The sequence below is a fragment of the Panthera onca genome, chromosome A2, assembly GCF_046562875.1.
Source record: "Panthera onca isolate mPanOnc1 chromosome A2, mPanOnc1 haplotype 2, whole genome shotgun sequence".
NCBI lineage: Eukaryota > Metazoa > Chordata > Mammalia > Carnivora > Felidae > Panthera > Panthera onca.
Window position 1 is genome coordinate 12,131,265 of NC_138340.1, and position 26,428 is coordinate 12,157,692.

A 26,428-nucleotide genomic window follows, 5' to 3' on the forward strand; every position below is an offset into this window, starting at 1 on the left:
CGTTCCCTGCAGGTACGCAGCTGTGGCCAGGTGTTGGGTCCGGGGTCCTCAGGATGCCCGTTAATTTGAAAGACAGGCCTGGGGGCGCCTGGGTGGCTCATCCGGCAAACCGCCCGACCCTTTATTTCGGCTCAGGTCGTCATCTCGCGGTTTGTGTGGTCAAGCCCCAGATCAGGCTCTGCACTGATGGCACGGAGCCTGCTTGGGATTCTCACGCTCCCTCTCTCTCTCTGGATGGTGCATCTCAACCTGGGATAGACACCTGTCACTGAGGGATCGGCTGCTGTCAGCATCGTGCTCATCATCGTTATTATTAGCATCGCTATTTGTTTTGCTCCCCGAGAGCAGAACCCACTTCTGTTTTTCGCATCTCGTCTCTTAACGGGGCACAAGTCACATAAATAGCTCACGGCTCTGAGCTGTATTTGCCCCATGATGCTCCATGTCTGCACCTGTTGTCCCCCCCGCCGAGTCAGGCTGGGGTCCCGGAACCTCCGTCCTGCCTTAGACCCGGCCTTTGGCTGAGAGAGGAGCTTTGATGCAGTGGCAGACGGGGAGAGATGACTCCTCGACTTTTTTCTTTTTTTTTTTTTTAATAACGGCTTTACTGAGATCTAATCCACCCACCGAACCGTCCACCCACCGAAGTGCAATTCAGCGGCTTTCAGCGTATTCACAGCGATGTGCCACCCTCCCTGCGGTCCATTTTAACACATTCTCCTCACTCGGTCCCCATGAGCTGTCACTCCCCAGACCCCCTCCTCCAGCCTTCTGGCAACCATTAGTCTTTCTGTCTCTGGATTGGCCTGTTCTGGACACTCCATATAAACGGGATCGTACGCGACGTGGCCTTTTGTGTCTGGCTTCTTTCACTCAGCGTAGTTTTCTAGATCCACCATGTAGCACATGTGAAGACTGCTTGGCACGGCCGAATAACAATCCGTGGAGAGGATGGGCCACGGTGTTTTAATCTAGTCCTCCGTTGATGGACATCCGGTTATGTCCGCTCTTTGGACACCTCAACTGTTGTCTGTTCCGCGGGCGTGCCCGGCTTCTTCCTGCCACGGGGCCTTTGCCCTTGCTGTTCCCACTTGTGCAAGCCCGGCCTGCATGTGGACTTGCGCGACAACCGTCTCCCCGTGGACTGTGGGCTCCAGCAGGGCAGGGACAGTGCCTGTCTTGTCTTCTCCATCCTTAGCATCTAGCACGGTGCCCACAGTTGGGGCTCAGCCAATGTTTGTGGAGAGAATGAATTAACAAATAGAATGAAAGCATTGTGGGACGAACAGAACGGTTGAAAACACAGAAAGCTCAGCATTGGCAGAGCCTGGCTGTCCCACCCCCGCATGTCCCCAGGGCTGAGAAGGCACTGTGGTCCCTACCCAGAGAGCCACCCCACATGGGCCCATGGAAGTCCTACTCACCAGCTGGGGCCTCGAGTGAAAAGCCCAGAATGTGGCACAAGAGAGGAAGGGGCCTTGGAGTCCCAGCCCCATATCTCGTGGCTGGCTGGTCCTTTCCTGGAAGTCGCTCTAGGGGCCACCTGCCCGTTCATGGTTTTGAGGACTGTGGTCACCAAGGGCTGGGGGTTGATTCTGTTGTGACATGCTCAGGGGAGGCCTTTAGTGTGTGTAAGACCACACGCCCCGAGCAGGTCAGGGTAATCAGAATGGAGCCTTCTGTGGTGGGGCCTCAGCTGGCCCCGTTTCTGGAGACTGAACTTCGTGCAAATGAGACCCCCATGGCCAGGCTTTTTAAAGTGACAGCGCCTCTAGGACAGGCGCGTGCCCCCCCACCCCCACCTCCACCCCTGGGGCACGAGGTGGGGAGGCCGCTGACCCTGGACCAGGGCGATGGGCCCGAGGAGAGGCCCCCAGCTCAGCCCCTTTCTGCCTGAAAGAGGAGAAGGAAGTGGTTTTGCCCATGTGCCGGGGAAGGAGCTGTAGCACACATCCGGGGCTGCCTGACCCGTTCAGCGCTATTTCCTCCACGCAGGGCCCACATTGTGTGTAGGGCTCCCCAGACCGTTGCGGTGTTTTAAAATCAGAAGGGAAAAAAAATGAATACGATAATAGTGAGCGTATGATAACGAACCCAGGCTGGACTCTCTGGGTCTCAGTGCCAACACGGTCATAAAACACCAGTTTAGAGACGGTGCTTTGTTTCATTACAGAGGACGGCACAATGTGGCCCCAGCCTGTCCAGGCCTGACGCTGCCTCAGAGCCTCCTCCTAGAGCCCTCTCTTTTTGCACCCCCCAATCAAGTGAACTCCTCTCTGTCCCTAAGTGCCGCTTCCTCCCGATCACCGAAGCCCCCTCTGAGGTTCTTGCAACTCCCGTTCCCCCTTCCAGCAGGCTGTCTTCTCTGAGACATTAGCAATTAATTTCTTATTCTTCATTGCTCGCTAGATTCTGGAAGCCAGGAGGGTGGGGCTTGCACCTCTTGGGATCACCTCTCTGTCCCCCGAGGATCTGGCACACAGTAGGTACTCAATAAAGGCTGGTCACGGTCTTCACAGAGCAGGGGCCTCCCTCCACCTGCAGCTCAGCAGTTCTGTGGACTGCAGACAGCACTTGCGACCAGGTTTGTCCTGGTCCCGCCCCTGGGGCTCACCTGCTTAAGGAAACAGGAACAGCCTGGGGGCAGCAGCCCCACCCCCGCTGACGTGCAGACCCTGAACCGAAACCGAGGTTCCTGCAGGCTCCCTGCACAGCGAGAGTGAGAGCCTCGGCTGCCCAGGGGTCTCCCAGGTACGTGCCCGGGTGGGGATCCCTCAGCCGGCCACGTGCCCACTTCTGTGCCTGCCCCCTGCCGGGCGAGCCCGGGACCCCAAGAGCCTCAGCCCCATCCCAGACCTCTAGAAGACAGAGCATGGGGCCCAGGTGGGGCCAGAAGGAGGGACAGGGCTGGCAGAGACCAGAAAAGCGGGAGGAATTTTCAGTTTCCTTTGAACAATGGAGCTGGAAAAAGGGCTTTCCTGGCAGGGGAACAGCATGGGTGAAGGCGTGGAGGGGAAGAGAGCTTGGTCAGTTTTGAGTAGAGCGAGGATGTCCTTAGGGCTGTAATACGGGGGCAAGGAGATAGGGGAGCCCCAATGCCAGGGTCAGGAGCTTGAAACTTAGTGCAGATTCATTCAGCCCTAGACAGTTATTCCTCAGCAAACACCCCGCCCCCTCGCTGTCCCTGCCCAGCGCCAGGTAGTGCTGGGGACCCAGAAAAATCTGAAAGAAGCTAGCCCTGGGCCCCGTCCCTAGAGGCCCTTAATATGGGGGGAGACAGAGCCAGACACAATGCTTTGTGCAAGTCTCAGCCTTGGGGGCGCTCACCTAGGCCTCCTGAGCTAACCACACATATCTCCCCTTGCCAAACCAATTACAGCTGGATGGACCCCTGTGGTTATGACCACAAGCTGCACATCAGCAAGAACCCTCTGGAAACTCTGAAGAAAGAAAATCTATTGCTTGCCAGCCCCGGAGCATACAAGATAAGCAGGTGAGTAGCCAGTAGACAGAAAGCCAGCACACATGTGCCTGGAGCTCTGCTTGTATTGGGGGCGAGGGAGGGGCCAAGGGTTTCTGGGGCTCACCCCCTATTGGTGAATTTAAAACATAAGAGAATTTAAAGCATGGGAAGAGAGAGAAAGAAAGAAAGAAAGAAAGAAAGAAAGAAAGAAAGAAAGAAAGAAAGAAAGAAAAGAAGGGAAAATAAAAAGCAACCCAATGACCAGTTACCTAAATCAACCAGGATCTTTAAAATAAAGGAGCCTGGTGGTGGGGACGTGGTGGTGGAAGGGGAGACAGGGAGCATCCTGGCTCTTTATCTAGTTCTGTGGATGGCAATGTGTTTATCCCAGATAGACTTCATTGAGTTAAAGCCGATGACTTAGCAGTCAAAGCTTAAGTCAGGCACTCGCGTTAGAGAAAGAAAAGCCAACTGTCAAGGCTTCCACTGAACACAGACACTTGAGCTCCAGGAGGCAAAGCTTAGGTAGGAGCAGAGGAGAAAGTGGGAGACAGAGAAGGGTGCCAGGGCTTTAACTAAGAGAAGAGACAGGAAAGCTGCCTGGAGGAGGGGATATTTTTGCTGGGTCTTAAAGGATACGTAGGAGTTCTCCCGGGTAGAAAAAAGAACAAACCTATGTACATAACCCCATGCTAGCCATTACTGGATTCATGAATATTTATTATATACATCCAGTGCTTAGTTCTGTACCACCTGTACTTTCCCAGCTAAATATCATGTCCCCAAGCTACAGATGAAAATAAAGGCACAGAGGTGTTAAGTGACTTACCCAAGGTCACACAGCAGCTAAGTTGGGGAGCTGGGGCTTGAGCCCAGGCTATCTGGCTCTGATTCCAGGTTCTTAATTGCTTTGTCACCCTGCTTTATTAAATGCTTTCTTCTTCTGTTTTTTTTTCAATGTTTATTTATTTTTGACAGAGAGAAGCAGAGCACAGCAGGGGAGGGGCAAAGAGAGAGGGAGACAAAGAACCCAAAGCAGGCTCCAGGCTCTGAGCCATCAGCACAGAGCCTGATGCGGGGCTCCAATCCACGAACCATGAGGTGAAGTCCAGACACTTAACCGACTGAGCCACCCAGGCACCCCTATTAAATGTTTTCTTAATAGTTCTCTTTAATTTTACTTGTCCCAGAATTCTTTGGGCCTCCCCTTGGAGGGCAGTCTCAGCATCTGTCTTCAGGTGGAAGAAAGTCAATATTGACAGAGTTAGTCAATATGCCCCCACCCTCTGGAAATAGTAACAACGACCTTCTGAAATATTAAAACATTAGATAGGGCCAGGGTGGAGGGGTGGGCCAAGTTAGGGACACGGTTAAGGCTGAGCATAAAGGGTCATGAGCAGACCATCCAGGAGGGCTTGACCCCATTACTGGTTTTGCATTGATTTGATACTCTTTTGTAAATCGGTACTATTATTTTTCTCCTTGTCATTGGCTCACAAAGTCTGGTGTTACCTTGAGCTTAAAACTGTTAAGAACTCGGGGCGCCTGAGTGGCTCAGTCAGTTGAGCATCCAACTTCAGCTCGGGTCATGATCTCACAGTCTGTGGGTTCGAGCCCCATGTCGGGCTCTGTGCTGACAGCTCGGAGCCTGGAGCCTGCTTCGGATTCTGTGTCTCCCTCTCTGTCTGCCCCTCCCCTGCTCATGCTCTGTCTCTCTCTGTCTCTGTCAAAAATAAATAAACTTAAAAAAAAAATTTAAAAAAGGAAGAAAGAAAGAAACACAAGCCCCTTGCCCTGGCCAGCTAGAGGACTTGTCAAAGGAGGAGGCACCAAGAACTGTAATAGAGCAAAGTATGGGGGGTGGACCAGGCGTGACTCTCTCTTCTCTCTCCTGCTGCCAGGTAACTGCTCCCCAGGAAGCCATGAACGAAGCCGGAAAGCTGCCCCCGCCATTGCCCCCACGACTGGACTGGTTCGTGCAGACGCAGGTGGGCCAGCTGACCCAAGGAGGGGTCCCTGCATGGTTCCATGGTGCCATCTCGAGAGAGTGAGGACACATCCGTACCTTCTACCCTGCCCTTCACCCTCTTTCCTTGCCTGGGTGGGTTTTCTGCAGGATTCTGGGCTCAGCTCTGCTCCGGGTGTTAAGAGAGTAAAAAAAGAGCCCTCAGGCCCTTGACGCTTGAACCCTGCCTCTTCTGTGGACTCACTGGGTGACCAGGGCAAGTTACTTCCCATCTCTGGACCTCAGCTTTCTCTCCACAAGTGCCCACCACCCCAGCACTGCCAGGCACTCCTCCCCCAAGGCCAGGCATCACCAAGCAACGCTGGCAGGATGCAGCCTCAGAATCCTTCTTCACACAGGGCCCCCAAACAGCTGCTCTCTCTCAATGCATCAGGGACATGAGCAGCATGTCCACACCGGACAGAGTTCTGGACTTTCCACACTGGGCTGCCTTCTGAGGCCATGAACAAACTCACCTCATTAGTCACCCACTTGGTTCCAAATGAACGGAGAAAAGACTGCGTATGGCCTCCCTTGGCGTGTGGGAAATTGAGAGAACATTGTGAAAGCCACCGAGAGGACGAAGCAGGCATTGTCTCTGAGGTCTGGGGTGTGCCAGGAGGGATACAATGTGAGCCACATGTTGTAATTTTAAAGCTTTTAGTAGCTAGAGCAAAAGAAGTAAAAAGAAACAGGTGGCATTCGTTTTGATCCTATCTTTTATTCCACCCAGTATCATTTCAATAGGAGTACTCAGAACTCATTGATAATTTAGTAAGCACTCCTTTATTTTGTACTAAGTGCTCAAAATCTGGTGTCGTAGGCTGAACGGACATCTTGATTCGGACCAGCCACATTTCAAGTGCTCAGTAGCTACCCGTAGTCAGGATTAGCTCGGGTTCATAGGCTCCCCAGCTTGTCCCGTAGAAGGCCACCTTCCTGTCTGTGATCCCCAGATAATAGGAGTAATAATCATAGCATTTGGTGAGCAGTTCTCACGCTTGTGTTGCACGCATTTGATCTGCTCTCCCGTCAGTCCTGGGAGTGAGGGTTTTACTTTCCCCTTGAGGGAGCTGAAGGTCCAAAAGGGACTGATGTCAGGTGCCACACGGCTGATGAGCAGCAGAGCTGGGGTCTGAATTCCAACGCGTCGGAGAACAGGAGAACAGGCATTGTCACCTACGACACCTTGATCCACCCAAAGATGCCTTCGGGGGGGTATTTTAGGCATTGGGAAGGCAGGCAGGGGCTGTGGGGGATGGGAGCAAGTCTGTCCTGGGGTCAAGGTCATCAGAGGCCTTCCGCCACAGCTGGGAACACCCCTGCCCCTGAACGTCCCAAGGTCTGAAACAGCTGAGAAGAAAACACGATTTTAGGTTTGTTCAGTACCGGGATGACAGGTGCACCAGGAGTCTGGCCGGTACGCGGGACAGCTGGGTCACAGTCGTCTCCCTCCCGTGTGTGTTCTTCCAGGGATGCCGAGAGTTTGCTGGAGTCACAGCCGCTGGGATCTTTTCTCATCAGGGTCAGTCACAGCCACGTGGGCTACACGCTGTCCTACAAGTAAGGCCTGGGCAAGGGACGAGGGAGGGGGCAGGAGGGCTCCCGGGCTTCCTCGGAGGGGGAAGCTTCATGCCACGACGTCTCAGAGAGCAACTGGTGAAAAATTCTGGCCAGCTCTGGCTGCAGTGAGCAGCTGCAGGTCTGGCTGTAACCAGCATACGGGGGCTTGGTGGTAACTGAGCCTGTGTGTCTGAAAACAGGGGCTGCTGGGAGCCCAAGAGTGGCTACTGCCCTCGCTTAACCAGCCCCCCACCCCCACCCCCATCTACCTGGCAACTGTCTGACTCCACCCAGAGGGACGTGTTAGGGAAACTCAGGGCAGTCCAGCTCCTTAAGGCCTCAAAAGCTGATATGGCATCTCAGAAGATTCAGCCGCACAGACTACTTTTCAAAAGGATTCTAGGCCAGAGGAATAAAAAATCCAATGGCCCCACAACAGAGTGGCCCACAGGGAGAAAAGCTTAGGGCCCGAGTCACACAGTCAAAGGCTTGGCTGTGTGACCTAGGACGAGTTACTCAACCTATCTGTGCCTCCCTCGAAGTCCTCATCTCTAATATAGGAATGCTAAAATCAATTCAGAGTCTCAATGCGAAAATTAAATATGATATAGTAAGCACATAGTGGGCCGTTAATAAGTGCATCCATTCATTAACAGAGCATTTATCAAGCACCTGCTGTGTGCCAGGCATACAGCCTTAGCCTGGGGCCTGATTCAAATTTTCATTATCATTTCTGTTGATCATGTGACCCTAGCCAGGCACCAAGCTAAGCTTTTGTCTGCAGTAGCTTATTCCGCTTTTCTAAGAACCCCTGAGGTTAGCCTTGGTAGCCCCAGGTTATAGATGGGGAAACTGAGGCATGGTGTGGTTAGTCACTTACCGAGTGTCACATGGCTAAAAAGCACAGAAGGCTAATGGGAGCCTGAACAGTTGGTGCTGGCGGCTCGAGGGCTGGGAGATGGGGACGGAATGAGGAGGAACGGAATTTTCCAGCCCCAGCAGTGTCTCCGCAGGGCCCAAAGCTGCTGCCGCCACTTCATGGTGAAGCTGTTGGACGATGGGAGCTTCATGATCCCTGGGGAGGAGAGGGTCCATGCCTCGCTGCACGCCCTGGTCACCTTCCACCAGCAGCGGCCTATGCGGCCACACGGGGACCTGCTGACACAGCCCTGTGGGCAGGTGAGGGTTGCGACCCCCGTGGGTCATAGCCGCCCCCCGCCCCCTGCTGGGGCCAAGCCCCCCCAGATTCATTCCCACTCATCCCATCCAGCCTCTTGTGTTTCTGTCACTCTCGTGGTCCCTGTCCTCCCACGGCCCCACCCCTCCTGCCTTGTACCCTGCCCGCACCCCACCCCCCGCAGCTCCCCAAGCTAATTTTTCCAAGGGCTCATGTGCGGGTGGTGAGGGGTATAACCTTGGCCGATCTATAGGAAAAGAGTATTTCCCTATAAGGCTTATGGTGGGGGTAGAGGGGTGTAGCCCTCAAAAGCCAGCGTGGGAGGGGCATGCTTCCTGACCAGGGCCGTGGGCAAGGCAGCTCCTGAGCCCACCACCCCCAGTTTGTCCGGGACCACCGCGTCCCCCTCCTTGGGGCGGAGCTGCAAGTCCCCTCTGCCCCGCAGAAGGATCCAGCGAACGTGGATTATAAGGATCTCTTCCTTTACTCCAATGCGTTGACTGAGGAAGTCCCCACCCCCACCCATGGCCCCAGCAAACATCAGAACCCTTCCTCCTGTTCCACGGTTGCACCTGAGGAGGTATGTGACGGAAAGCTGGCATCTCCCACGCGGGAGGGGCAGGAGCAGCGGTGGCCAACAGCTACCAGAGGAGACTTTCTAGGGCGACAATTAGATCCTATAGCTCCAACTAAAGAAGCTTCCGGTGATTTTGCAGGACCCTGCAACTAAAATCCCGGCCCAGTTCCAGCCCCTCTGCTATCCCTGCTGCTGTTCAGACACATCAAGCTAACCTCGGGGCCTTCGCATGTGCTGGTCCCACCCCAAGACCTTTGCACATGTTGGTGGCACCCACCCCAGGGCCTTTGCACATGCTGTGTGCGCTCTGCCCCCAGATTTCCTATGCCCAGCTTCTTTCTTCAATTCCTCAAGTGTCTCCCTCCCCAGCTCCAGGCTGAAAGTAATCCTCTCTGCATTTGCCATCCCATCACCCTGTTTACGCACCGCGGAGCGCTCCTCACGATATACAATGTCTTGTTTATTTGTTGGCTTTCATGTTTCCTGTCTGCCTTCCCTATCAGACTGTGAGCTCTGAGAGACCTGGGAATCTGGCTGGCTGGCTTGTCCACCCTGTCTCGTGCATATGCCTAAGTGCTCCACTAATGAATCTGTGGAGTAGGTGAATGAAGAAATGAACAAATCCCATCTCCTCAGGGCTGATTGGACCTTCAGGAGCCCCTAACCCCCCACACAGCAGGGAAGTTCCAGCAGCAGTGGAAATCAAACAGGCCAGTGCGATGAACATCAGCGGGTGTGGGGCTAAAGCGTGAAGGGAGCAGTCAGGGAAGACCTCCCAGAGGAGATGGCATAGGGCTGGGACATGCAGGATAAGGAGGAGTCAGCCACACACAGAGATGCAGGGAGGGTGTTTCAGGCAGGGAAGAGAGCACATGCAAAGGTCCTGAGGCTCTGTATGTTTGGAAAACAAAAGAACAACAAAAGCCAGTGTGCGGATGGAGCGCGGTGAGTGCAGAGGAGGTCACCGGGAAGTAAGGGGCCAGGATCAGGAGGAGACAATCACACAGGACCTCGGGGCCAGGGTGAGGACATGGGGTTCTTCTATTCCAGGTGTGCAGGGGGACCCGCCATGGGAGAGCCTGTGGCTGCCAGCTGCAGAAGGGGGTGCCTGGGGGCAACGGTAGAGGTGGCAGGAAGGAGGCAGGGACTGTCCAGGTGGGAGGGACCGGAAAAAGATCTCTAGGGGTGGAACAAGAAGATATTTGGGACATTTTGGAAGGGAGCTTGCCGATGGCTTGGAGGGGGAGGGAGAGGAGAAGCTGGACGTTGTCGTGGTTTGAGTCCCTGGGCCCTCCATTGTTTGGGAGGTGATCCCAGGACGTACCACGGGGGGAGCCAATGGAGGGCGTCTTAGCGAACAGGTTCCCCTGTAGGCAACCAGGGCCCAGTCTCCCAGGGAAGTCTGGGACCCTGCGTGGAACTGCGCACTTCAGTTATCCCACCCTAGGGGTGAGGAGCTGGGGCATTGATCCCCCAGCTTCCAGTAGCCACTGGTCAAGCGCTGTTCCTGGGAGAGTTGAATTCTCTGGCACTTGTGGCCTGCCGGTGTGGCCAAGGAACGACCCCAAGCAGAGTCCCCACTGCTGGCATTTGGGAGCGGAGCTGGGGGCGCCTGCGTGCCCAGGGCAGAGGGATACGGATGCGGCGCTGTCGGCCATCTGCCACAAACGTCACCTGGTTTTGGCCTGAACAGCCGGGTAGATCAGGGGTCAGCAAACTAGGGCCCGAGGACCACATCTGGCCAGTTTCCGTATGGCCCTGCGTCCCGGTGCCCACGAGCTGAGCGTGGCTTTCACGTTTTCGAAGAGTGTTGAAACAATGAAAACCCAAAGTAATATCTCGTGCGATATTATTTCGTGAAAGTCGGACGAAAGCCAAATTTCCACGTCCATACGGTTTTCCTGGAGCGCGGGCACACGTTCTGGTCGATGTGCTATCCCTGGCCGCTTTGCTCCGCGACAGCAGAGCTGGGGAATGAGACAGAGGCCGTATGACCAACGAACCTGAAAACGTTTGTCCTCTGGCCCCTTGTGACAAAAGTTTGCCAATCCCTGGAGGGGGGGATAGTGAAGCTGGTTATGGGGATGGGAGGGATGGGGCGTGGGGTCAGGCTTGGGGTTCACCTGGGGTCCTTCTCAGCCCCAAGATGCCTGAGTGGGACCCGTGTCCCAACCTCCAGGGCAGATTCAGAGGTTTGGCGGGCGGGATGGCCCCAGGTCTCACCTGCGCTTGGTTTCAGACCTCAGGAAGGCCCATCCTGCTCCATCGGCCAAAGGGAAGGAGGCCATCGGCAAAGACAAGCAGAGACCCCAAGGAGGAGGCCACTTCCTCCTGCCCCCCGAGAGCCCCCCTTGAGGAGGCCTGCCAGAAACTCTGGAGAAACTTCAGGATGCTTCCCGAGACGGGCAAGAGGGTCCAGCAGCAGCTGAAACCCCACTCGGCACCTGTGAACTTGTCTTCGCTCTGGAATGCTGGGCCACCGGCACTGGCACACAGCTCAGGGGCCAGGCCAGGTGACACACACTGGGAAGACGACGTCTCCACAGCCCGCTTTGCGGCCACGTCCCTCACAAGTCCCGCACAGTCCCAGGATCTGAGAGACGGAGGTGACCCCTCCGGGAAGGCCTCAAGATTGGCCAGCGGGAGCAAGGTGACCCCGAGGGTCAGGAGTTGGCACCGAGTGGTAATGAGGGCCCTGTCCTCAAAAGCATCCAAACCGGAGACAGAAGGGTTGGCAGAAGCCCAGAGGGACTGGCTCCCTGAAGAGTACCTCACGCCGCCACCCTTTGCCCCTGGGTACTGTTAGAGCTTTGCCCTGGCTCTGGGACCCTTGCTGCAGGGGCTGCTCACACCGGACCCCTGGTTGTCTGCCCACCAGCCCGCAGGAACCTGAAAAATGTAATAAAGACATTGCTTGGGTCCAGCCCTGCCGTTGCCAGTGGGGTGACCTGGTTACTCGAATAGTAATTATCAGTTACAGCCGGGGGCACAGTAGGTGCCAAGTTCATGATTTCTTTTACACCCCTAAGCAGACCCAGCAGGTAGGCTCAAGCTGCACACTTTAAAGAGGAGACTAAGGGTCCGAGAGGAGGACAGGCGTGGCCAAGGTCACCCAGCTTCAGGGTGTCAGCGCCTGGATTGGAAACCTGGTCAGGTGGCGCCCCTTCCCCACGTCCCCTGCACGTGGCTCAATTCCAAGTACGTCCTCGCCTGTAAATGGAGCTGCTCACTCCTTCCTCCTGGGGTTCCCTGCCGATGAAGGAGGTGAGACTTGCAGAGGGCTCGGCCCACAGTGCACACCCCGACATCGACATCAGCTCCGGGGGAAGCTTACGAGCCTCTTTCCTTTAAAGGAGGAGAGGAAGCCCGGGGTTGTGGCTGCTGGCGAGGAAGTCCCAGGTCACAGGGCTGTGTGACCTCTGGCAAGTCACTAGACCTCTCTGGGCCTGCGGGCTCATCTGGAAAATGGGGAGAGGCGCAAGCAGTCCCTCGTTCTCAGGATGAACCAGCAGGATGCACAAGAAAGCTGAGACTTCGGCTCACGCAAGGTGCTTAGTAGGTGGAGGTTGGAGAGTGGGAGTGGGGTCTAGAAACGATGCACGTGGAAGGTCCCTGGGGGCGAGTCTCGATTGCAGGAATGAGCACTCTTTGGACTGACTGGGGCTATCGATGGGGCCCCAGGGCGACCACAAGTGGAGTGAGTGTGGGGCTTCTCAAATCTGCAAAGCGTAGGTGTCTGGGATCTGGGCACAGGTGGGCCTGGGTTCAAGGCTGCCTTTGCAGACAACTTGAGGTGTGGCCTTGGGCAGATCACTCTGTTCCCTGAATGAAGGGTGACTGCTTCTCGGTCAGCCCCGCTGGGATGTCATAGGCAGCCAGTGCAATGGCAGAGAGACAGGTGCCTCGTAAACTGTAAAGTACGGTGCCAGCCTCAGTGAATGACGTTGCTGCCGCCCCCCCCCCCCCCCCCGCCCGAGGCCTCCTCTGGCAGTTCTAATCGGCAAGGAGTTAAAGCTTTGGTCCCCTTGAGAAACTGCAGGACCGGGAGGGGAGAGGGGACTTGAGAGGTTGGGGGAAGGGGTCCACGTTGGGCGGCCCTGGGGTGAGATCGCGTGGACCTGACCTCCACATCTGGTCCCTGTCCACCGAGACTCACGACTACCCGGTGCTTCCGGCCCTCACAGCGGACAGAGAGCTAGAAGTCGGCCCCTTTCCTGTGTAAATGGGGAGATCGAGGCCCACAGAGGGCGTAGCCACACCTGGGGGCACACAATGAGGGCAGAGGTGAGATCTCAGGCTTCCTGTCTCCCATCCGGCAGGTTTAAGGTGCAAAATACATCCTCCAAGCAGATGTGACTCAGTGCCGTGTGTTTATTCCCAGAACCCGGGGAGGCCGGATTCCACAGTGGAGTGACGGGTCACGCCGGCCTCCTCTGACCCGGCTTCTCCACGGTGCCCTCAGATGCGGATGTGGAAGGTGCTGGGTGCAAAGAGATACAGGGTCAGTGTCATCAGGCGAAGGGTTACCCTCCCTCATCGTTCCCCCAGACTCTCCCGCCGGAAGTCCCTGAGGTAGGCAAGGAGCCATGGAAGGGGGAGACGGATCCTCTCAAAAACCCCAGGCCGCGCCCCCCCACCCCCACCCCCAGCTCCCACAGGGGCTGAAAGCATATCTCTTTGGATCAGTTTACATCCCGGCTCCGCCCCAGACTTGCTATGGGACTCTGAGTGAGTGGCTGTGCCTTCCTGGGCTTCAGTTTACCCCTCCGTAAAATGGGGATAATAGCCATCCCTCCCGCACGGGGCTGTAATGAGGGCTAAGGGGGCGAATGCAGAGGGAGCTGTCACACAGGGGTACCGTCCGTGGTAGGGCTCATTCAGTTGCCATTATCCGCGTCTCCGCTAAGACACCAACCGCGCTTCTCCAGGTAGAGGAAGGGGGCCCTCTGCGCACGTAAGGACACCGCCCATAATGACAGCCGCAACAGCAACCACAGCACACATTGAGCACCTGCTGTGTTCCAGGCACGGCTCTAAAATCTTTCCGTGCGCTGACCCAGGGGTCAGCCAACTTCTTCTGTCAAGAGCCACATAGGTGATATTTCCAGCTCTGCGCAACGGCTCAGCTGGGTCTCGTAGTTAGAAAGCGGCCGGAGACGGTACGTACACATTCAGGCGTGGCTGTGCGCCAATAAGACCCTTGATGGACACGGAAATTTGAACCTCATATCCGTGTCATGTGTCATGCAGTGTTACTATTCCTTAATCTTTCCCCCGCCATTGAAAACATGTAAAAGCCATTCTTAGCTCACGGGAGGTACAAAAACAGGTGGCTGGCCGTCCCCTGTATTCACTCGCTATCAGCCCTCCGGTGGGGGCTGTGATTCCGCCCAGGACTGCCAAGCACAGTTGTACCCTCTGCCCACTGCAAAATGTTCAGAAAAGTGAGGGTTGAAGACCGGCCATGTTCCATTCACCCAAAGAGCTGCGTCCGCCCACGGGGCGTGCCCAAGGGGTCCCCGATTATCCCCATTTTAAAGATGCAGGGACTGAGGCCAGGGAGGCTGGGAATGCTCTCTAAGATGACAGATGAGCGAATGGAGGAACTTTCACCAACGGGGTCTGGGCACTAGTTCTGTAAGAGCCCCTCTCAGACGTGGAAATCGCCAGGAAGGTCACCTGAGGAAGTCGGGTGCCCGCAGGATCATGTTCTGGAAGTCTTCCAGGGAGAGCCGCCCATCGTGATCCCCATCGGCCTCGCCCAGCACCTTCTCACACACCAGGCTCACCTCCTCGGCGCTCAGCTCCCCCCGCGTCAGCTTGGTCACCGTCTGCTCCAGGTCCCACGCGCAGATGTAGCCGTCGTCGTTGAAGTCTGTGCCGCAGGATGGATGGGGATGTAGGGTGGGGGCTCATCTGGCGGCAGGCCTCTTGTCCCCACGTTACAGAGGAGGAAACTGAGGCAGCGGAGGGAACCCAGGACCCTGGGGCAATAGCTGGAGTCTTGCTTTAGAATATTGGGCAGGGACCTGCTGGGAGGCCATTCATTCACTCAACAAGTATCGAGGAAGTGCCTCCTATGTTCTAGGCACTGTGATAAATTCCCCTCCAACCAACAAACTTTTATTGAGCACCTACTATGTGCCGGGCGTGCGAGACAGACGGGGAAGAAAACAGTTACGGCTGCGCCCCTTGGGTCTCATCAGAGAGAAGTCAGTAAGAAATGAACAACAGATTACAGGGGCGCCTGGTGGCTCCCTCAGTTAAGCGGTCGATTCTTGATCTTGGCTCAGGTCCCGATCTCACAGTTCGTGAGACTGAGCCCCACAGCGGGCTCTGCGCTGACAGTGCAGAGTCGGCTTGGGACTCTCTCTCCCCCTCACTCTTTGCCCCTCTCCCACTGTCTCTCTCTCTCCCTCTCTCTCTCTCTCTCTCTCCAAATATATAAATACAATTTAAAAAAAGAGAAATGAACAGATTATGAACAAGAAGTTAAGAAGCACTGCTTCATGCTGAGAGAGAAATAGGATGTGGGGCAGAGGCTGCTTTTGACCTAGACTTCAAGGTAAGAAAGAGTCAAGGGAAAGGTGTTCCAGGCAGAGGGAACAGCAGAGGCAAAGGCCCAGAGGGAGACCGAGTTTGGTGTGTTGGAGGAAAAGTGAGGCCAGCGTGGCTGGAAAGGAGTAAGGGCGTGAGGTCAGCAGGTACCAAGGTGGGGCAGGACGGGGCCATGCACGGCCTCGAAGCCCTGTGGTGGCAGGCACAGCCCCTGGCTGGAGCCCTGGTCTGTTCCCACTCCCCACCTCCACGCTCCGCCACCCCCGGGCCCTGCACGCACCATAAATTTTGAAAGCATAGTAGGCTTTGAGGTCACGGGGAGCCATTTCACTCATCACGGAAAACATGTCCAGGAAGTTGTCCAAGGTCATGTGGCCGTCCCCATCGTCAGAGAACACCTGGGCAATCCTCTGGCGGAATGGGTTGTCCTGGGGACAGGAAGCAGGGTGGCCATCCCTGACCAGGGTCTCAGGGCCCCAGGTGGAATCGCTCTCAGCACCCACCTTCCTGAAACCTTCAAGGACCTCCCCACCAAGATTTCCTCCCTCTCACGGACCCAGGAGAGGACTTCAAGTAACTCTTCTCTCTGCCCCTGAGGTCTGGGTGGCCTTGACCACCCTTCCGGCTCCAGACACAGCCACATGACCCAAGTGAGGCCAATCAGAGATCACCATCCACTAGGAGAGCCTGATTGGCTCTGGAGTAGGCAGGGTGACCCAAGCTGGCCAATCAGAGGCTGCCCTGGGATGTTTTCTGAAAGACGGGGATGGAGGTCCCTGCCTTCTGTTGGTTGCAGAGCTGACGGGAGGAAATCTGCGACCACTGGGACTTCCCTCACTATCTCAAGTGGGTAAGCTGCCTGAGACTGAAGGCTCTTCCTGGGAGGCACTGAGAGATGGAAGGAGATTCCTGAGCATGTCGAGACCCTGGTTCCAGCCATACCTGGTGCCAGCTCTACCCCTGGAGTTTTTGCTCACGTGATCCAATAGATTTTGTCCTTTTTTCTTAAATTTTTTTTTTAAACGTTTATTTATTTTTGAGACAGAGAGAGACAGAGCATGAACAGGGGAGGGTCAGAGAGAGAGAGGGAGACACAGAATCCGAAACAGGCTCCAGGCTCTGAGCTGTCAGCACAGAGCCCAACACAGGGCTTGAACTCACGAACCGCGAGATCATGGCCTGAGCCGAAGTCGGACGTTTAACCGACTGAGCCACCCAGGCGCCCCGTCCTTTTTTTTTTTTTTTTTTAAGTTCATTCATTTATTTTTGAGAGAGAGATTACAGTGGGGGAGAGGCAAAGAAAGAGAAGGAGAGAGAGAATCCCAAGCAGGCTCCACACTGCCGGTGCAAAGCCCAGCGTGGGGCTCGAACTCACAGACTGTGAAATCGTGACCTGAGCAGAAGTCCCGACCCCTAACTGACAGAGCCACCCAGGCGCCCCAAGATTTTGTCTTTCTTGAATGAGGTTTCTGTCCCTTATGATAAGATCCTCTCTATTCAGTCACTCACCCCACGAGTCCCCTTCAGCACCACAAACTATGTGACAAACATCCAGCTGAGAACAACCTACGTTTTTAATGGCTCCTGCTATGCAAAGCAGGACGGACATCCCCTGAGTCCCCGCCACGCTGTAGGCCCCGTGCCACACCCTTTACCTGCCTCATCTCATTTCATCGTTCCGACAACCCAGGTTCTGAATCCTGTCTCTCTCACATCCTAGCTGTGTGACGCTGACCAAGTGTCTTAACCTCTCTGAACCTCAGTTTCTTCATCTGCAAAATGCATCCACTTCGTAGGAGTGCCGCAGGGGACCTGTTATTTTTCCCCCGCCTGCCCCCTGGCCTCGGTGTACCTTCAGCTCAGGCATGCTGCCGATAAGCTCGTAGGGCACCTTCACATCAGGACAGCTGGTATAGTCGAGGGGGACAAGCTGGGGAGCCAGGTCCTGGTAGCGATAGAAAAGCCTGGTGTGGGGAGGGAAACATCGGAAAGGGCTGGGAGAGGGGCTGGGGAGGACGTGTCCCTTCTGTCTCACTCGTGCACCTGCCCACTACCCACTGGAGGACCCTGGGTCCCCAAGAGTCATCCGCTCTGAGCCTAGTCCTCAAGCACACAGAGCCGAACACAGGCACTTCTCCCCGCTGGGGACAGGGCCACAGTGGAGAGGGGGCCCCAGAGCTAGGGGAGACTGGAGTGGGGACGCTGACACTGGGCTTTGAAGAACGCGTAGGGGCTCATTCCTAGGCAGAGGGGGATGGCAAGAGGGACAGCGCATCAGGCACTCAGAGAACCTGAGCGAGTCTATGAATCTCTGGGTATCATCCCATTGTCGGCAAGACTCTGCCTCTAAAGACCCCCGTCCTCACATTTTGCTTCTCTCCCTCCATAACGGGAGGGTCTCCTAAACGGGGCAGAGCCGAGACAAAAGGCCAATATTCAGGGTTTTGTTTTTGTTTTTTTTTTTAATGCGTGAAAGGCATTTTGCAAAACAGCAAATGCCACCGCACTGCCTGGATTGTGAGGCCAGCTGTCCACTCCAATGTCCTCACCTGCTGACGCCCTGTCTCCACTGGGGGCGCCACGAGCAGCAGCCTTGTGGAGACCATCCTTGATGAGCCAGAGGCCCCCCAAGCTGCTAGGGTTTGTTTCCGGGGGGAGACAGGAGCCCCTGGGTCATACGATGGCTAGGAACTCAAGGAGGGGGTATCTGGAGCGTCCGTTCCCTGTCTGGGTCCCCTCAGGAACAGCCCGGGTTTGGGTTTCTGTATGGTCTCCAGCATTCCGCTTTCCCCTCTGAGCCCCAGTTATTCTGCTGACAAACAAGAAGCTTAGGGCAGGCGAGACGCCAGCCCTTACAGCCCTTGCAGCTCTGCCCGTCTTGCAGAGCTGGAGTGGGCCGCCCCCGTGCGAGCCTCAGTTTCCCCATGGGTAATCTGATCGTGATGGCCAGGGTGACCCTGCGAGCTGTCCTCGCCCAGACAATGGGGCTCACTGGTGAAAGGTGTGCCCATCAATAATGGATATCTGGTGCCCACACAATTGGGGCCTTGGCCCCGATCACTCTGTATCTGAACCCCGGCCGGCTAGGGTTTCACCGCTCCGAGTTCATGGGTTGGGGCCTCTGGACAATGGCTCCATGGGCTGAGCGGTCATGTGGGGTACCCGCCAACCCCTCTCGTTCACGCCAGGGAAATGCAGCAGCCTCAGGCCACCCCCCCCCCCCCCACACACACACCCTTACATTGATTTACCTTCACAGCCCAGAGCCGACTCTGGACTCTGCCCCCAGGTTCCCAACCTCCAGTGCCAGGCTCTTCACCCTGGCCTCAGCGGGATCTTTCTAACACGCCTTCTGACATCTTTCTAGCATCTTTCTGACATGCTGATTCGTACCAGCCCCTGCCCCCCACCCCTGCTCACATACCCTCCGTGGCTCCCCATCACCCTTGGGAAAAGCCCAAGCTAACCAGCCTAGCGGCTGTGACAGTATGACAAGATGTGGCTTCTCAGCCTCCCCATCCCCGCCTGCACCCACGGACCACGGCTGCAATCCCTCCCTTCACGCTTTAACCACCATAAAGCACCCCATCCCGCCCAATTGCAAATATCACCCAGCAACAGATAGAAAGTTATTTCCAGGTCTTCCTCCCTTTCCCCCAGACTGACCTCATGATTTCCTTTCTTGTGAAGAAGGTGCAGTCCTGCGGAGAGAGATATTGGCTTGGCCCAGAGCCTGCCTCACGGGCCCCCTTCCTGTCCCTCCCACTGCACCCCCTCTCTGCACGCCGATCTGTACCAGGAACCCTTGCCGACCACACACCCAAGACAGATGATGCTGTCCCCATTCCTCAGGCCAAGAAATCAAGGCTGCCAAACCTGTCGAGGGTCCAGCGCATCACCCCTACCTGATATGCTTCCAGCTGCTCATGAGTGAAGACTGTCTGCTTGTTGCCCATGGTGAAGGCCGCTGTCAGGGCTCTGGAACAAGCTCCCAAAGCCCCTGGTCTCCTCGGGGCCACACGGGTTGCCAGGCTGCTGCACATCAGCGTCTGGGCAAATCTCCCTGCCCTGGCTGTCACCTGCCCACCCGCCCCGTCACCCCCAGCCTGGGGGAGATCAAGTTACAACCCAGCTCTCTGGGCAACAGCCTGAGTATGTCCATGGCCACCAGGACGAGAAGGACTGTGTAGGAGGTCACAGAGCAGCAGAGCACGTCTGCCCCCACTGGGTGAGGCTGGGGGCATGGGACGCCTTCCAGAGACAGGGAGCTTGATGGAAAGACTGCAGGCACACCCCAGCTCAAATACTAGCTCTCCACCCACTAGTTGTGTGGCCTTGGACAAGTCACCTGACCTCTCTAAGCCTCGTTTGTAAGAGGGGAGATGTATCAGTACCTAACTCATAGAGTCATTCTGAAGATCTAATATCATTAATGCAATCAAAACAATTTCTTTTGACCATTGGTTAGAAGCCAGTTTTAGGCACTGGGAACATAATTGGGTGACCAAGCTAAATGAGGTCCCAAGATGTGCTTGGAGATGATGATGATGGTGATGATGATGATGATGATGATGATGATGTTATGGCTCAAGAAAAGTGATCCAAGGTGTAAGTTTGAGAAACAATTGGTTAAATAATACCAAAGAGACTTCTTTCTTTGCCGGACTTGTCAGAGCCCTTAGTATGCTAATAATCACCATGCGTCCTCAATGGGTAAATACAAAGTAGCAGCTGCCAACCGTATTAGGACCCAGAATCCTCTTGGGCAGAACACCTGGGCGTCAAAAGCCCTTCTCCTGGTGCTCCATGCTCTTCTTTCTCTGGGTCTCGCCTGTCTCTCCACTTTCTTCTCCTGCTCAGCCTTTTCTAGCTCCACAGCCCAGCCTCCCTGAACTGCTCTTGGATCTCCTCCCTCCAACCCCACTCCCCCACACTCTCCCTGGCCTGGACCATCACAATTCTTCCTAGCGTCATCAACTCTCTTCGGTCCCAGTGTGTGAAGCCACCTGGTAGAATGGGACTATGATAAGGCTTTAAAGACCCCCTGAGGATGATTTTTTTTTAAAAAACCTGACAATATCAAGTGTTGACGAGGGTGTGGAACAACTGGAAGTCATTAATTGCTGGTGGTGATGCAAAATGGTACAGCCGCTCCAGAAAATGGAGAGCTTTCTTAGGCATTAAACATGCCCTTACCCCATGATTCAGAAATCCCACTCCTGAGTAGTTACCCAAGGGAGATGAAAATCTACGGGCACACAAAAACCTGTTCATGCCCACAGCATGGAGAAAATACTTGCAAATCATATATCTGATAAGGGACTAGTCACCACAATATATAAAGAACTCTAACAAGTCTACAATAAAAGGACAAATAGCCCAGATCAAAAAATGGGCAAAGATGGTTGGGGATGGGGGTAGTAATAGATGGAACACAGAGGATTTTTACAGCAGTGAATCAACTCTGTATGATACTGTAATGGTGGATGTATGTCATTATACATTTGTCCACAACCATAGAATATACAACACCAAGAGTGAAGCCTCGTGTACACTTTGAATGATATGATGTGTCACTGTAAGTTCATTGCTTGTAACGAGTGGACCACTCTGGTGGGGGATGTTCACAGTGGGGAGGCTGTTAATGTGCAGGGGCCAGGAGTATATGGGAAATGCCTGTACCTTCTGCTCCATTTCATGGTGAACCTAAAACTGCTCTAAAAATAAAGTCTATTAAAACAAAACAAAACAGGTAAAGGATTTGGGCAGACATCTCTCCAAAGAAGATATACAAATGGCAAAGAAGATATAGAGTAAGCATGCGAAAAGATGCTGAACATCACTGGTCATTAGGGAAATGCAAATTAAAACCACAGTGAGATACTACTCACACGCACTAGGATGCCTGTAACGAAAAAGACAGACAATAGCACGTGTTGACCAGGATGTGGGGCTACGGGAACCCTCACACACTGCTGGTGGGAATGTGAAATGATGCAGCTGCTTTGGAAAACAGTTCAGCGATTCTTTAAGAAGTTAAACACAGAGTTACCACGTGACCCAGCAATTTTCATTCTGAGGTGGAGGGAAGTGAAGCTATATGTCCACATAAAAACTTGTGTGTGAACGTTCATCACAGCATTGTTCATAACAGCCCCCCAATGGAAACAACCCAAATGTGCACGAGCGGATGAATGGATAAAGAAATTGTGGTTCCTTCATACAGTGGAATATTACTCAGCCATAAAAAGGAACGAAGCACTGACACATGCTACTATGTGCATGAGCCTTGAAAATATCGTGCTAAGTGAAAGAAGCCAGACACAAAAAGGTCACTGTCATGTGTGACTCCACATGTATGAAACATTCGGACCAGGCAAATCCATGGAGACAGAGAGCGGATTAGTGGTTGCCAGGGACCAGGGGAGGGCGATGGGGAGTGACAGCTCAAGGTGGGGGGAGTTTCCTCCCGGGGTGATAAAAATGTTCTAGAATTAGATGGTGGTGATGGTTGCACAGCACTGTGACTGTAATAAATGCCACTGAATTGCCTACTTAGAAGCGTGGTTTTTATGGTATGTGAATTATATCTGTTTCAAAAAATATTTGTATATGAAGAGTGATGGCAACTCTGTTCGTAATTACCCAAAACTGGAAACAACACAAATATTCTTCACCTGGGAAATGGATAAAAAAAAACAAAACCTGGGGCCCGTCCATACAATAGACTCAGCCATAAAAAGGAATGAACTGTCGATATACACAAAATGAATGGACCTCAAATGCATCATGCTAGCTGAAAGATGCCAGATTCAAGACGCTACCTGCTGGGTGATTCCATTTATATGACGTACTCAAAAGGACACAACTATAGGAACAGAAAACAGATCAATGGTTGCCAGGGGCTGCAGATGGGGGAACAAGTGAATCTTAGGGGTGATGAAATAGTTCTAGTATCTTGATTGTAGTGTTGGTTACATGACTGTATTCGTTTGTCAAAACTCATAGAACCGTACACCAAAAAGGGTGAGATTTTTGCATGTAAATACATTTTTTTAAATGAGGACAATGACAAAACTAATTAGTAAAGACCTTGCTCCCCATGCCTCATGGTTGAAGTCCAGATTCCTATGCCTGACCCCATCAGACACTCTGTGATTTGGTTATATGGCCCCTCCATCAACAATTAGTTGTTGAGCACCTACTATGTTTTGGGTGCTGTCCTAGGTCCTGATAATACATCGGTGAACAAAAGCCGTGCTCTCACAGAGCTCACGTTCCAGTGGGCAAGCTACCAAATAAATATATGATTAGTTAGGAGTGCTAAGTTCCAGGAAGAAAAATAAAACAGGGCAGGGATAGAGAGATGAGGTTGGGCCAAAAACATTGGGAAGGGAAAGCACCCCTGGTGACGTGATATTTGAGTAGTGACCCAAGGGAAGTGAGGGGATAGTGAGTGGGAAGAGAGTCGCTGGCGGTGGGGAGAGCGAGTGCAAAGGCCCTGAGGCTGGAGTAAGTTTGACACAGTTGGAGGAGAGCGAGAAGGCTGGTGTTGTGCAGGAGCTCAGCAAACATTAATTACAACTAACAGGCTGCCTCTCTGACACCCAGCTCCAATGATGGGATTTTTTTTTCTTTTTTGCATTTCCAAGAAGTCATTTCTCATGGTATAAGTAAATTAATTCTATCTTTGTATGGATAAATTCCATCTTCATCACGATAAATAAGATGCAACAATCCCCCCCCCCTTGCCATATGGGATGTAGAACTCAGAATCATAACGCCAGTACTGCGTTTCAATAACCATATCAAAATGGCAATGAGATATCACTGCCAGGATGGCTATTATCAAAAAAGAGCAAAAGGTAATAAATGTTAGTGAAGAGGTAGAGAAATGTCAACCCCGCGCACCATGGGTGTGGGAATGCAAAATGGTGCCTCCACCATAGAAAACAGTATGGAGGTGTCTCAAAAACGTAAACCTAGGGGCACCTGGGTGGCTCAGTTTGTTAGAGCATCTGGCTCTTGATTTCAGCTCAAGTCATGATCTCACACTCATGAGTTCATACTGGACATGGAGCCTGCTTAGGATTCTCTCTCTCTCCCTCTGCCCCTCTCCCCAACTTGCGGATGTGCTCGCTCGCTCGCTCTCTCTCTCAAACAAAACATAGGGGTGCCTGGGTGGCTTAGTCAGTTGAGCATCTGACTCTTGATTTCAGCTCAGCTCGTGATCTCACAGTTCGTGAGATCGAGCCCCACATCAGGCTCTACACCGACGTCAAGGAGCCTGCTTGGGATTCTGTTTCCCTCTCTCTCTACCCCTCCTCCACTTGTGGTTCCGAAATAAATAAATCAATAAATGTTAAAAGTAGAACCATCATATGATCCAGCATATGTCCAAAAGAATTCAAATCCGGATCTCAAAGAGACAACACTCCCATGTTCATTGCAGCATTATTCACAATAGCCAAGATATGGAAACAATCTAAATGTCCGTTGATGGATGAAAAGAGAAAGAAAATGTGGTGTGCACGTACAATGGAATATTATTCAGCCTTATAAAGAAGGAAACTCTGCAGTATGTAACAACTTGGATGGCCTCTGAGTGCATTTGCTCAGTGAACTAAGCCAATCACAGAAAGACAAATCACAGAAAGATTTATGGGTTGTTTCCTGTTTGGGGCTACTATGAGTAAAACCTATTCCACTTATGTGAGGAGAACGTATAATGGTGGTTTACAGCAGCTGAGGGGAAGGCTAAGTGTCAGTTGGTTAAGTGTCCGACTCTTTATCTCAGCTCAGGTCTTGATCTCAGGACCATGACCCCTCCTTGGGTTCCGTGCTGGATGTGAAACCTACTTAAAAGAAAATTGGAAAAAATCTCATGTTAAGCGCTCTTACTACAATAAAATAAAGTAAAAACAAAAACGTAACTACCATATGACCCAGCACTGGCACTCTTGGGCAATCGCAGAGAAATGAAAACTTACGTTCACACAAAAACCTGTAACGGACGTTTTACTCATAGTAGCCCCAAACAGGAAACAGCCCATAAATCTTTCAACAGGCGAACGGTTAACCAAACTGGTCCATCCATTCCATGGAACACTACTTAGCAATGAAAGGGGTACATGTGACAACTCAGAGGAATCTCTGGGGAGTTATGCTCAGTGGTTGGGGAAAAAGCCAATCGTAAAATGTTACATACTGGCTGGTTCCATTTCCATAGCATTCTTAAAATGACTAAATTATAGAAATGAGAACAGGTTGCTGGTTGCCAGGGTGCAGGGATGGGGTGGAGGGAGGTGGGTGTGGCCATACGCAAGTGCATCAGGACCGATCTTCTTGATGATGGACTGCTCGTATCTGGCCTGTAGCAGCCCTAGGGTTTTATAAGATGTCACCATCGAGGGAAACTGGAAAAGGGTACACGGGATCGCTCTGTATTATTTCCCTGTTGTTGTTGTTGTTGTTTTTAACTTTTGTTGTGGTAAAATACACATAGCATAACATTGACCATTTGGACCGTTTTTAAGCGCACGACTCAGTGGTATGAAATACATTCACATTGTTATGCAGCCGTCACTACCCTCTGTCTCCACAACACTTTTCGTGTTGTAGAACTGAAAGCCTGTCCCCGTTAAACAAGTCCCCATTCTCCCCTCCCCCCAGTCCCTGGAACCCACCAACTTACTTCCTGTTTCTGAGAATTTGCCTGTTCTAGAAACCTCATGTAAATGGAATCATACACTATGTGTCCTTTTGTGTCTGGCTTCTTTCACTCGGCGTGAGGTCTTCAGGGTTCATCCATTGTAGCAGGTGTCAGATTTTCTTTCCTTTTTAAGACTAACTAATATCCCATTGTGTGGATAGATCACATTTTGTTTATTCATTCATCCGGTCGATGGACACTTGGGGTCTTTCCACCTGTTGGCTGTTTGTGGAGAATGCTGCTATGAACATGGATATATACTTGCAATAATGTTCTTTTTTCTGTGTCAGGATCCTACGTTACACGTCGTCATGATATCTCCTTAGGCTCCTGATCTTCAGTCCGTTTTGTTTTATCTGGTTTTACGTTTTTGGTCTTTTTTTTTTTTTTTTTTTCTTAATGGCATTGATAGTCCTAAAGAGTACCAGTCAGGTACTTTGTAGAATGCCCTTCATTTTGATTTGTCTGGCATTTTCTCGTGAATGGACTGGATTTATGGGTTCAGGAAAGACCTCAGAGGTGAGGTGATGTCCTCATCACCTCTTCATCACATCAGACCTGGAGTTACTTGATAGCTACAAGACATTATCGACAATGTTGACCTTGATCCTTTGGGGCAAGGCGGTGTTTGCCATGTTTTTCCTTCCTCGATAACTGTTTTCCCTTTCCATAATCTGTTCTTTGGAAACAAAGAGTCTTTTAAAGAAATGCTCCTTCCCAGGGTCCTTGATGGCACATAGGGGGATGTTGGGTGATAAAGCACAGACATTACCAACGTAGAGTTGATTTTTCCAATGATTTCAGTGAGTTATACTCTGTGCATGAAAATGTTTAGAAAACCTTAACTGATTTATTGTATTTCCTGTATATACATACACAGGAGTAGCATAAAATAAAAATCTCTATGTATTTAAATCTCAAGACTCTTTATTTTTTTTAATGTGTATTTATTTTTGAGAGAGAGAGAATGGGAGAGGGACAGAGACAGAGGGAGACACAGAATCCGAAGCAGCCTCCAGGCTCCAAGCTGTCAGCACAGAGCCTGATGCGGGGCTTGAGCCCACGAGCCGCGAGATTATGACCTGAGCTGAAGTAGGACACTTAACTGACTGAGCCACCCAGGTACCCCTCAAGACTCTTTTATTTGGAACAATTACCCCTTAGAACATAAATTATCAATGGGGGCAATATCTCTCCTAAGGTGGTAAAAATTGGTTCCGGGGGAGGGGTGGGGAAGGGATGAAAGAACCTTAGATATTTCGATGGCTCCTGGCCCTCCAAAGCTCAATCCTCCCCGACAAAAACGTATTCACTGGCATTTAACTTCTCTCATTAAATTAAATTAAATTAAACTAAACTTTCTTTAGGGGATG

The 26,428-nt window shown here is 52.7% G+C and overlaps 2 protein-coding genes and 1 long non-coding RNA gene across 9 annotated transcripts; 1 reads left to right on the top strand and 2 right to left on the bottom strand.

Annotated features, from left to right (window-relative positions):
- Window positions 1-882: 882 nt before the first annotated feature.
- On the bottom strand, window positions 883-1,512 carry LOC144615728 (uncharacterized). The gene is made up of 2 exons (XR_013554283.1): window positions 1,425-1,512; window positions 883-1,225 (listed from the first exon to the last, which is right to left on the bottom strand). It is a non-coding gene; the product is annotated as an uncharacterized LOC144615728 (long non-coding RNA).
- A 1,119-nt stretch (window positions 1,513-2,631) lies between these two features.
- On the top strand, window positions 2,632-13,076 carry HSH2D (hematopoietic SH2 domain containing). Of its 6 annotated transcripts, XR_013554281.2 has the most exons (8): window positions 2,633-2,751; window positions 3,380-3,493; window positions 5,365-5,510; window positions 6,942-7,031; window positions 8,045-8,210; window positions 8,654-8,788; window positions 10,965-12,049; window positions 12,139-13,076. XR_013554281.2 is itself a non-coding variant. In XM_078443240.2 (7 exons), exons 3-7 carry the CDS (start codon window positions 5,386-5,388, stop codon window positions 11,589-11,591), a joined length of 1,095 nt encoding a protein of 364 aa, XP_078299366.1. In that variant the 5' UTR covers window positions 2,632-2,751; window positions 3,380-3,493; window positions 5,365-5,385; the 3' UTR covers window positions 11,592-13,076. The 6 variants fall into 6 exon arrangements, 5 of the variants coding, with proteins under 5 accessions (XP_078299366.1, XP_078299365.1, XP_060486493.2 ...); XM_078443240.2 differs by having other exon boundaries at window positions 2,632-2,751; window positions 5,365-5,451; window positions 8,034-8,210; window positions 10,965-13,076; XM_078443239.2 differs by having other exon boundaries at window positions 10,965-13,076.
- A 66-nt stretch (window positions 13,077-13,142) lies between these two features.
- CIB3 (calcium and integrin binding family member 3) lies at window positions 13,143-19,454 on the bottom strand. 2 transcript variants are annotated; one of them, XM_060630525.3, is made up of 6 exons: window positions 19,249-19,454; window positions 19,010-19,044; window positions 17,196-17,307; window positions 15,624-15,771; window positions 14,465-14,660; window positions 13,143-13,265 (listed from the first exon to the last, which is right to left on the bottom strand). In XM_060630525.3, exons 1-6 carry the CDS (start codon window positions 19,384-19,386, stop codon window positions 13,244-13,246), a joined length of 651 nt encoding a protein of 216 aa, XP_060486508.1. In that variant the 5' UTR covers window positions 19,387-19,454; the 3' UTR covers window positions 13,143-13,243. The 2 variants fall into 2 exon arrangements, with proteins under 2 accessions (XP_060486508.1, XP_060486511.3); XM_060630528.3 differs by lacking the exons at window positions 13,143-13,265; window positions 19,010-19,044; window positions 19,249-19,454 and adding exons at window positions 14,042-14,210; window positions 18,595-18,846 and having other exon boundaries at window positions 17,196-17,288.
- Window positions 19,455-26,428: the final 6,974 nt, after the last annotated feature.